Below are 11,313 nucleotides of genomic sequence, written 5' to 3'. Positions count from 1 at the left end.
AAATGAAACAACAAATTTCATCTATTAAACTTTCCAGTAATCGTAATAACATTTCACGGTGACTATGATTTTTATGTGAAAGATCACAGAATAACAAAATCAATAGCACTCAGATCTAGCAATCGAACATCACAAAATCAGAAGCTTCTAATAATCCTTCCAGTTGCAGAGTTGCAGTCACACATCAGGTCAATGTAGCACTAAAGCAGACTGAAAACGGAATTCGTAATCTGTAGAAACTGAAGCGAACGAGTGGTACTCACTGTCTACTGACTGCTACTGGCAGTGGCCATGACGGTGGCCTGCACCTGCTTGCTTGTGGCAGCGAAGATGGCGCGCCGTCAGCAGATCCTCCGTCTTCTCCGTTTGCGATTTAGGTCCTCCGACCTACCGAGAACGCAGCCCCGTCACCACCATCGGCATGGGCTATTGGCGCACCGGCACGGTCGAGGACATTTGATAGTTTTCTAGCTCTAGTATGCATAGAATTGAGAACATTTGATTGGACAAAAAATATTTAATTAACTTGTCGTAATTCAGCATGTCACACATCACATATATATTTAAGGGCAGCAGCAGTTATAATTCAGCTTAAGCTAGAGATCGGATGTATACTGGAACTGGTGGCTGGACTGAGACAGAAGTACTTTGTTCCCATCATTACTACATACAAGAAAGATGCTTTGATCAGCAAACCAAGTTATACAGTTGGATTTAGTACTCTCTAGCTAGGTACTCAAGTTATCTGAGAGCAATAGAAAAATAAAATTAGAGAATTGGCCTCCATCAGCACTTTGATTAGTTTGTTGTCAACAAGATAGTAACAAGCACGTCCGAGAAGCATTTTGATCAGACGTTCATATCTAAATAAACAATAAATTTATGAAATAGGTGAGCTCCATGCAATTGAAGGCTACAAAAACCATCAGTATATATAAACATAGATATAACAGCCAAGTACTAGTGTGTAACATAGATATTTCATGAAGTCAAGAGCAATTATGCAGGATTAATGTATATTCCATTAGTCAAGATCCCCAATCATTATACCCAAAACTACGTACGACAGCTAAAATTTCAAGGAGAAGACTACAGATATGACCGCGTTCCAACACTAAAACGGAACTGATCAGCAACCCTAACCCCATATCTCCAGTCAATATACCCAAATTTGATTCACGCATTCATCCATGAGAAGTAGGAGCTCACCGCATCAGTGCTATGCCCTGGAAATCGCAGCAACCTAACGCAGCGAGCACGGCACGGCCATGGCGCGGCGTGCAGCCAGCGGCTCGGAGAGGAATCAAGTGAGGCAAGCGACAGAGAGAGGGGTGCATGCGTGGTGGCCGGAGAGGAAGCAAGTGAGGGAGAGAGGTCACCGTAGATCTGGACTACTCATACCTTGATGCCACCGCAGTTCATAGATCGACGCAGCCCCAGCGGAAGACGACCCACATCCTCCTCAACGAGATCCGGCGATCGCATCATCACTAGGGCGTCATCGCGTCGAGGCTGGCCTGTTGCTCGCGTCGTGGCATCAGCTGCCCGCGCCTCGAGGCTCGCTGGATCGCGGCACTGGGCGGGCCTGGTGCGGCGGTGCGGGGCTATGGGGAGAGGGCACGGTGCAGGGCTGTGGGAAGGATGTCGTCGCGCACGGGCGGCACGCTCGCGCTGGAGGTTGGGGGAGGGAGGCGTGCTCGCGGCAGGGGGGCGCGCAGTGGGGCCGTGAGGCGACTCGCAGTGCCGGGGGAGGGGATAAGAAGTTAGGTTTGAGTTTTACGCAGATCTCATCCACCCGATCGTGGATCAACGGACTGAAAATCTTGGGCCGAACTGGAAATCGTGGATCTCTTTTTCTTTTTCTTTTCTTTCTCTCTAGAAATTTTATGACCTCAAGGGGCTGCAGCCTTTTGTACGTGCAGCATTTGTAGGGGCGGCTGGTGATTGAGCCGTTCCTACAAATCACAACACCGGGGGCGGCTGGTGAGTGGGCCGCCCCTACAAATCGACCCATTTTTAGGGGCGACTCGTATCACCAGCCGCCCTACTGTGCCATTTGTAGGGGCGGCTGGTCTCGTGGGTCCCGAGCACGTCCACTGTAGGGGCGCCTCCATCCCCAGTCACCCCTAAAAAAAATTGAGCCATTGCTACAAGCCTTTTCTGTAGTAGTGAACAGTAGTCTCCCGAAACAGCCGTACTGGAATTCTTCGCGGGTCTTACTTTCTGTGCAGGGACGCCGCAACCGCAAGGAAACTCCTGTCCTCCTTGCTGTACCGTTGCCAACTTTCCTTTTTTAGCAAAAGAATCATCCTTTATCATATACCAGATGAAATTTTTTACAGACTCTATCAAAAGGCGAACTAAACCAAATATATCTGCTTATCAAAAAATTAACATAGCTCCTAGCTAAACAATGAGCATCAAAATTGGAGCTTTTATCTTAACTCCACTCTTGTGAATCCCCACAGGAAGAAAATTATTCAGGACCTGTGTCGGTTCATTTGAAGCCCATACACGATACAAGGATGCGATAGACCGATAAATGCATGCACATGAGCTGGCCTCGCCAGCCCAGCCCACACCGTACGTGCTTTGCTTAAAGGCAGGCCAGGCTTAAACATCACGCCCACTAGGCTGGACTTTTGTGTTGGGCTGTGTCTCCAGGTATGGCCCAAACTAATGTCATGGCCTTTAAAAAAAAACATTTGAATCATACTCAATTTGTTCTCTGAAAAGTGTTTGGATCTAGTTGTGTTTTTTCCCTCTCAAGAAAAATCTCAGTGTTTGAGTGCAGTGTTTACTATCCATACCAGTTTCTTCCACAGTAAGAACCCTAGCTATCTGAGCGTGTATCTTATTATAAGACGCTCATCTGTTATCTTCTTAAACCGTGCACCCTGTCCTGGAGACCAGAGTGACCTCAACCGAAGGAAAAGATCAGATCCTTTGTGGTTGGTGGTAGCAATGGCATATGCCGCACGCCGGCAGCACATGCCTCTGTATATCGACTTCAATAATCCGATAAGATTTGATTCATTTGGCAAGGAGCCAAGGACCAAGGACACGCCATTCCTCGGTACATGCTGCTAGCTGCTAGTACCTCACAGGATTCGTTGGACGTAGACATGGCAGTGGGACTCGGGAGAAGCTAGATAAGCAAAATTTCAATCCATGCTCATGTCAACTAAAACAACCACTATTTCTTTTTCTCGAACACAAAACAACCACTATTTCAGCGCAGCAAATTCTCATCGCTAGTTCTTAGTGCTTAAAAAAGATACCGTTCAGATTCTGGGATCAGTGATCATAATTGCAAGTTTTGTTGGAGGACATAGTGCAAGTGATGAGTATGCGTAAAAAGATATTGTTGCAGATCACCATCAGAAAAGGTAACATGTCCATTCAGGTTTAAAGTCCTCTACTTGATGCAGACACTCGTATTTTTCTAGATTTGTTGTAAGATTTAATGGCACTATACATTTGTGTGTTGTGTTTCGCGAAAAAAAAGGTATCAGAATACCCGGAGCTATTGGGGTACATGCTACCTCCAGTGTCCAATCTCGAAAAAGCAAGCCTGAGACAGACTATGGATAACAACTTAGCGAACATCAATCTGAAGTTGTGAACCAAACTTGATCGTGGATTTTTCCCTCTTGGAAACGACTGCAAACTCCGGATCCTAGTTCGGTGATCTCTTCGCGATCAAGAACAGTTAGTTCAGAATAAGTTCAGGCACAACCTTACATATCACAAGTGGCGAAGCCGGCCGGGCATGTGGCACAATGCAAGCTTGATCATGCCCGGTGGCCTGCAACGCAGTGCAGAACGGCTGAGTGACTGACTGGCCCCGTTGGTTGCATCCATCACAGACACATCTTGATCGGAACCGTATCAATTCTCAGCACTGTTTCTGATGAGGTGACATGAGTTCGACTCAAGGACTTGTAGTTCTCGTCCGAACTGGGCATGGCCCTGCAGGCTTTGGCTGCTCGTCTTTGGCGGATTAGTCGGTTGGTTCGTGTCCAGCATGGCGTTGGAGAGCAAGTGAGGAAGACCATCACGCATCACAAGGACGCCGAGCAGTTTGTGTCCATAGAAAAGGACGTTACCGCTGAAGTTTCTGTTGTGCTCTGACACTGGCAGACGGGATAGCATACCGACTCGTCAGGCAGTGACAGATCAGGTTGGATTCAGACTGCGAGAGCATGATATCTCGTCAATCCTCATGCCAGTCGTGAAGCTGTTGCTGGCGATCGTGATACCTACAATGCTGTTCCCTTGGAAATATGCATTTGCTTCTTTCATGGATCATGATTGAACCATGGCTACTGATTACTGATGAATGTTTCGTACTCAAGAACTTCGCAAAATTTAGTTCGTTCGTACGGGGTTGATGAAGAACTACAATGCTACTACATCATTGCATGGATACAGCGCAAGCGAGAAAGAATAATTGCTTACAAGGCAACTGGCACATATTCTGATGAAAGTGCAAACGACTTTGGGAAGAAATGCTGCTATATCGGCAAATTCCATCTGTGTTTCCAAATTAAAAGGCCTGCCTATAATGACAGTCTGATCTGATGCAGACCTTCCTACTTGACTTCCTGAAGTTACAGCACGGTGTATCTGGAAGTTTGAAATCAATGATTTTTTCCCCAGCTCTGATTGAATCAATCTGCCATCTATTTCCGGCACATTGCTACTTTATAAAACTAAAAAGAAGAAGAAGGAAAGGAAGGAATCCGGCTGGACTCTTTCTTTTCCCCTTGTGCTTACAAAAAAAAAAATTATATATACGAAATGATAAAATCAGCGCCATATGGAAAGGTGTGGCCTTTCCTCTCTCTCCTTTATATATTTATTTATTATGTAGACATATTCTTTGCTTTTGTTTTTTAAATGTTGAAAATTGTTATTGGGTACAGCATTACTACGTAGCCTTAGGTTCTAAGGAACATGAATGTTTCCATCAACGGCCAATTGATCAATCACAGATGTACTCGCCGGATATGCAAAATTGCAAATTCTCAAGGGATGATATCACTTTCCAAATTTTTGGTCAATGATTTAAAAGTCCTTTTTATTACCCCTCGACTACATGGTGATGCGCATGCGCACACTCCTCATCATGCACATATAACATACAGTATTTGCAGTTTTAGCATTCAACTTCAGAGTTCCAAGTTTCCTAGGTTAAAAGAGTTAATTGAGGACCAACTGAATAGAAGGCTTGTGGGTGGGTTTCTTATTTGGCTTATTAAGCGTGTGTTGAAATTCTCTCCTTATTGAAGTTGTGCGTTGCACATTCTAGAAAATCTATGTTCAGTTTCTTCAGATATTTGGGGCCTGCTTAGTTGACATCCAAAATTTGTCATGTCAAAGATTTGACAAGCTAAAAGTTCGGCAAAAGCATTGTCATAGATTTGGCAAGCCAAATGTGAGGGCTTGGTAAGTTTTGGTAAAAAAACAAATACTAGCCAAAATCATAGCTTGCCAAATCATTGACATTGTAAATTTTGGAAGCGAAGCAATCAGGTCCTTGGTCTCACAGTCGTTGATTCAGTACTGTGAATTTGTAATTTTTATTTGTTTGTTTGAGTTTGTTGAGTCCAGCCGAAAGTCGCAAACATAACTTCAAAACTACTCAATATATAATCGGAACTTGATCAGGGGGATGGATTCCGTGAAAGTAGTAGTCTTATAAAAAGCATGAGGGCAGGGCAAATTATATTTAACAATTCAGTTCTGCATGCGCAACACGGCCCACTAATGGTCAACTGCCGCGACCCCCGGTTCACATGATTTCCTATAAAGATAAAGATCTCTCCGGTCTACACGGCACAGGTTCACGTCCAGATACGACTCCCAAGTTCCAGAATGAAAGAAGCATGCAATGTGCTCTCTTGTTATATTGCCTGGTGCCTCACTGTTCATATTTTTTCACGAAAGAAAGTGGACATTTGGTCCTACTAGCATACCGCCACTTGAGTGAAAAAATGGAGGGCTTCTTATACAGTTTATTGATCTGCACAGTTACAAGAAGCAAATTGCTGCTAGTATATAAGTATATATACTTTCCTGCTCCACTGAACAAAGCGGCATCTCGCAAATCTCGACGACACCGTGCAAAAGTGCTAGTATACAAACATCCATGGGACGCCAAGTGGACGGACCCACCGACAACCGGGCGTCGCCGCCGTTCCCGGCCTCTCAACTCGCAGTCGCCGGGTTTCCAGATCGGGAAGCAGCAGCGAGCCGCGGTTTTCCGTTGGCCATTGCTCCTCGCTACTTACCCCAAAACGAGCAACCACGGGAAGAGAACATGCCTAGATGCTAAAGCAAGCGAACGGTTCCAGTAACAAGAAGTGTATCAGCTTCAGCTTCACTTGTAGTCTAGTACTGCGGCCCGGGTGGCCGGCCGCTCAAGCACATGCCGTGAGAAGAGCGTGGACTTGCCGAGGGAGTGGAGTGGAGTGGAGCGGCGGAGTGATCTTTTCTCTTTCTTTTTTGTTTTCAAAAAGTTTTTATGGGAGGCAGAGGCACCGATGATCTGTGCTGGACGGTAGCGGCGGTGCACGCATCAGTCGAGCGGGTAGCATGTGTCCTCACCGCCCGTGTTCCACAGGAAGTGCGCGTAGGCTGCCGCGTGGTGCGCGTCGCTGGGGTCGGCGGCGATGGCCTCCTGGTACGTCTCCTCCGCGGCCGCGAGGTCGTTGCGCGCCTGCCACAGGAACGCTGCGTACCGCCCCAGCGCCTCCGCGTCCGCCGGCTCCGCGCGCACCGCCCTCTTGAAGAAGTGCTCCGCCCTGCACGCGCGCAAAGACAACACGGCTCCGATCCGTCAGCGACTGACTCCATGCACCACCTAGAGCATTATTGTATTGTAACCAAAACCATCGCGCGCGGCGCGGCAGTCGGCGCCGATCGACTCACCTGTCGAGGTCGCCCTGCACCTGGTACAGGAACTGCGCAAAGTTAGCCAGGAGCAGCGAGCTGTTGGGCTCCTCGGACACGGCCTGCTCGTATCTCTGCGCCGTGGCCACGTGCTCCGACGAGTAGGCCACGTCTGGCTTCGGCGCCTCCACCGGGGCGACGAGCTGCTCTAGAATTTCCGGGTCCATCAGCTCCTCGGCACGAACGCTCGCCTGCATCCTGGTGGCTTCATCGGAGATCCGTTTCCAGATGACCAGCTCGTCCTGTACAGTCTGTTGTGCCTCCTCCACGGGCATTGAGTCGGACACGGACGCCTCCGAGCCGGCGCCCGCGCCCAGTGGCGTCGCCTGCTGCGACACGTCCTGCGGCAGCACCGCTCCGCTTTGTCGGTACGACGACTCGTCCGCCTGGCCGTCGCCGGTGGCGCCGGCAACCGGCCGCACCTTGCCGCCCCCGTCGCCGTTTCCGCCCAACGAGGCCGTGCGGCCGGTGGAGAACGTCTTGAGCGCGGGGGTGTCGAACCGCTGCTGGTAAGAATGGGATTGCTCCGGCTGCTGGGTGTCCACCATCTCCACAGCCGCCACGGCGGCGTGGGGAGGGCGGAAGGTGGCAGCGGCCGCGACGCTGTCGCCCATGGAGGAGACGGTGAAGTTGGCGAGGAGCAGCATTAGGGAGACCATAAGGGCCGGGGTGCCGGAGAAGATGTGCTGGAAGAGCCAGACGAAGGAGGCGTGCATCTCGGCGTGGACGCGCGCCAGGACGCCCTGCAGGTCCTCGTAGGAGAGCGCCTCCCGCATCTGCAGCGTGAAGCTCTGGAGCTCCCGGATGATGAGCACCATCGAGGAGAAGGCGCGCCCCACCGCGGAGCTCGCGGACTCGCCGGCGCAGTCGATGAGCCGCTCGTCCCGCCGCCCCTGCTCCAGCTGCTGCTGCTGCTGCTGCTGCTGCTTCCGCCGCTTGAGCATCCGCAGGGACAGCGGCAGCCCGACGCTGCTCGCGCTCCGCTCCACGCTCGCCGGCCACCCGCAGCCTCCGGCGGCGCCCGGGTGCTGCCCCGCCGCGAGCTCCTGGATCCTCCTCAGGAACTCCTCATCGTCCCCGCCGTCGCTCCCGACGCTGTCGATGCTCGCGCTGAGAGCGCGCCTGATCACGTGCTGCCCGCCGCGCCGCCGGCCAAGAAGACCGGCGTTCCAGCCAGCCAGCGACGACTGGCTCCTCGCCAGCCTGACGCCCAGAACGGCATGCCGCGGCGACGTGGCAATGGCGGAGGACGAAGGCGACGCCGGAGAGGAGGAGGAGGAGGAGGAGGAGGGGGAAGAGCACCGCGGCGGGGTCACGACCGCCGCGACCTGGATGCCCATGGGTCTCGGCCAATACCGGCCACCACCGCAACGATGGTTGGGAATGGCCCGCGGCTCCAGAACCGCGGGAGGCTAAATGCAAGGGGGAGGGAGGGAGGAGGGAGTGGAGGGAGGGGGTGTGAGAGGAAACGAGCGGTGGCCTTATTTCAGGATCCGGAAGGAGTCCTGGTCAACCTCACCACGCAGCTCGTGAGAGTAGCTGGTACCAGTGCCAGTGCTGCAATGGCGACACCACCTTGAGACAAACTTTATAGACACCCAGAAAGCAGATATTTGTTGCGTCCGTAAAACAATAGGCCAGGCCAAATTTAGTAGTAATTTCTAATTTGTACTGTCAGGTCGCTACAAATGGAACTGTGCTGGATGAAAAATCAAGGAAAATACTTAAGGCCCCGTTTCACTTCACTAGTGAAGCTATTTTTTTTTTTTGCTTCAGCTCCACGAATAGCTTTATCAGTGGAGCTGAAGCGGTTTTGGTAAACCATTTGGCAAAATGACTTCTCTGTGAGAGCATATTTTTAGGGGCCTGGAGGAGAAGCCGAGAGAAGCCATTTTTTTTTGCTCCATCCCACCCCAAATCACTGTGAGAGCATGTTTTTAGGGGCTACACCAGTGAAGCTATTTCACTTTACCCCGTTTGGCAGAAAACAGCTCCAAACGGCTCCTGAAGTCGGTAGAGAAGCCCTGCCAAACGGGGCCTAAATCGAAACTACTCAAGATAAAGAAGCTAGGGGAACTGTCGGGTGAGGACACTACTCAAGATACCCCTGACATCGATTTTTTATGTGCATCACTTTGACCAGCTAATCAAAAGTGCCAAGATGGAGGCCATCAAGATGCTCGTTGAGCAGAAAGCTAGAAGCAGAAGACAAGCGCCATTCAGAAGAAGGCTGCCGTGGCTCCGGCCATGGAGGCTTAGGCGCTGGTCATGAGGGGATCAAGTAATCAATGTTAACCCCTCCAGGCAAGGGGTTTAGGGCGATACGTCCTATATATCGTAGGTTTCGTCATATTAGTAGAGCCCTGCGTGGCTTCTTTGGGACTGTCATGCCCATGTTCGAACCTTCGAGACTTCTGTGGTCGTACGTGTGCTGGCCATGGAGCCTTCGGCGCTGGATTAGTAAGCAAAAGACCGAGAACTTGGGGAAGGACTCTGGCATGCTGGCTATGTTGCCTTCGGTCATCCCCGGGTTGCTTGGCGATCACCGCATGTCTTCCTTCAGATGGACAAGCTGGTTATTGATGTCAGTTGTTGTTTCGGTTAATTATGTCAGCCAAAAACTGTAACATCATCTGCTGGAATGTGAGGGGGTTGAACGATGGAGCAAAACGAGCGACAGTACGTAATCAGATCTTATCCACAGGTGCGACGCTTGTATGCCTACAAGAAACAAAAATCACCGCTTGGAACCAAACTCTTTTGACAGAGACAGTAGGAGCAGATATGGCAAACAACGTTGTCGGTCTTCCATCAATAGGGGCTTTCGGCGGTATCCTGATCGCGGCGTCAGAGCGCTTCTTCAGGATTAAGCAAACAAGCTTAACGCCAAACACTGTCACTGCAACGATCACCATGCTCGCAGAGAATACATCCTGGTCCATTACCGGAGTCTACGGCCCCTAGGCCGATGCAGATAAAATCGCTTTTATGCAAGAAATCTTGGACCTACGGCAGCATGGCTACTGCTTGGGGATTTTAACTTAATTTACCAAGCACAAGACAAAAACAATGCACGCATCAATTTGTCAATGCTCAATAACTTCAAGTACACCATTGATAATCTAGGGCTTGCACCGATTGACCTACAAGGCAAAAGGTTCACTTGGTGTAACGATCAGTAGGCACCCACAATGACCAAAATAGATCACATGTCCGCTTCAACAGAATGGTTGGAGATCTTCCCAAGAACCGACCTTCAAGCATTAGCTTCGCTGGGCTCCAATCACTGCCCACTCATTCTTTAGGGGGATGTCATTTTGGATTTCTATAGGGGTTTTAGATTTGAGGCGCATTGGGTACATATGCCAGGTTTCACTGAAACGGTACAGGAAGCATGGAATAGAGCGGTAAATACACAGGATGACATCTTGCGCATTCACGTCAAACTAATACATACCGCAAAAGCGCCCAAGAACTGGAGGAGGAAACCTCTGGGCGGGTATAAGATTACTTGGGCATTTCTCAACATAACACTGGCCAATCTTGAGAGGGCTCAAGAGTCTAGAATTCTAACACCAGAGGTGTTAGAATTCAAGAAATACCTCAAGACAAAGGCACTAGGGATAGCAGCGATACAAAAGGCGAGAGCTCGACAGCACTCGAGGCTTACTTGGATTCGCAAAGGTGACACGAACACGTGTTTCTTCCAATTGCGTGCCAACATAAGGAGAAAGAAAACATTTATTGGTGCACTCAAGGGAGATACGAGCCTGGTGGTCTCGCAAGAGAATAAATCCATGCTCGCGCATACACATTTCTCAAACCTATTGGGGACAATAACCACAAGACCAAGAGCTATTAATTGGAGTGAGTTGGGATATGAACATCATGATCTAGAGGATTTGGACGCGCCCTTCACAGAACAAGAGATAGAGGCTATAGTGAAAGACACGCCTTCTGAAAAGGCACCGGGTCCGGACGGCTTCATCGGCATGTTCTACAAAAAATGCTGGTCAATTATAAAAGAGGACTTGGTCCAGGTGGTCATGAGTTTTTACAGTCACCGGACTACGAGATTAAACTTAATTAATGAAGCAAATATCGTCTTGTTGCCCAAAATACAAGATACAATGTAACACCCTCGGTGTTATACTGTATAGTTTTTTGCTAAAACACTGCATGAGCATCATATTTATGTGTGAGTGTATGAATTATAGTGTGTAAATAAATTCCTGTGACTCAAAACGTTCATTGAAAATGCGAAACGAATGTTATATTTCATGTCGCGTTATATCGCTTAGAGTTCTAAACAAATTTTTATTGAACGAAAATATTATAGAACGCATATACGGAACT

The 11,313-nt window shown here is 49.3% G+C and overlaps 1 protein-coding gene across 1 annotated transcript; it reads right to left on the bottom strand.

Annotated features, from left to right (window-relative positions):
• Positions 1–5,653: 5,653 nt before the first annotated feature.
• On the bottom strand, positions 5,654–8,457 carry LOC136450754 (uncharacterized). Its single transcript, XM_066451346.1, has 2 exons — positions 6,937–8,457; positions 5,654–6,809 (listed from the first exon to the last, which is right to left on the bottom strand). The coding sequence occupies exons 1-2, from the start codon at positions 8,295–8,297 to the stop codon at positions 6,584–6,586; spliced, it is 1,587 nt and encodes a 528-aa protein (XP_066307443.1). The 5' UTR covers positions 8,298–8,457; the 3' UTR covers positions 5,654–6,583.
• Between the last annotated feature and the right edge of the window lie 2,856 nt (positions 8,458–11,313).

Source organism: Miscanthus floridulus, chromosome 5, assembly GCF_019320115.1.
Source record: "Miscanthus floridulus cultivar M001 chromosome 5, ASM1932011v1, whole genome shotgun sequence".
Taxonomy (NCBI): Eukaryota; Viridiplantae; Streptophyta; class Magnoliopsida; order Poales; family Poaceae; genus Miscanthus; species Miscanthus floridulus.
This window is presented reverse-complemented; position numbering and strand designations above follow the sequence as displayed.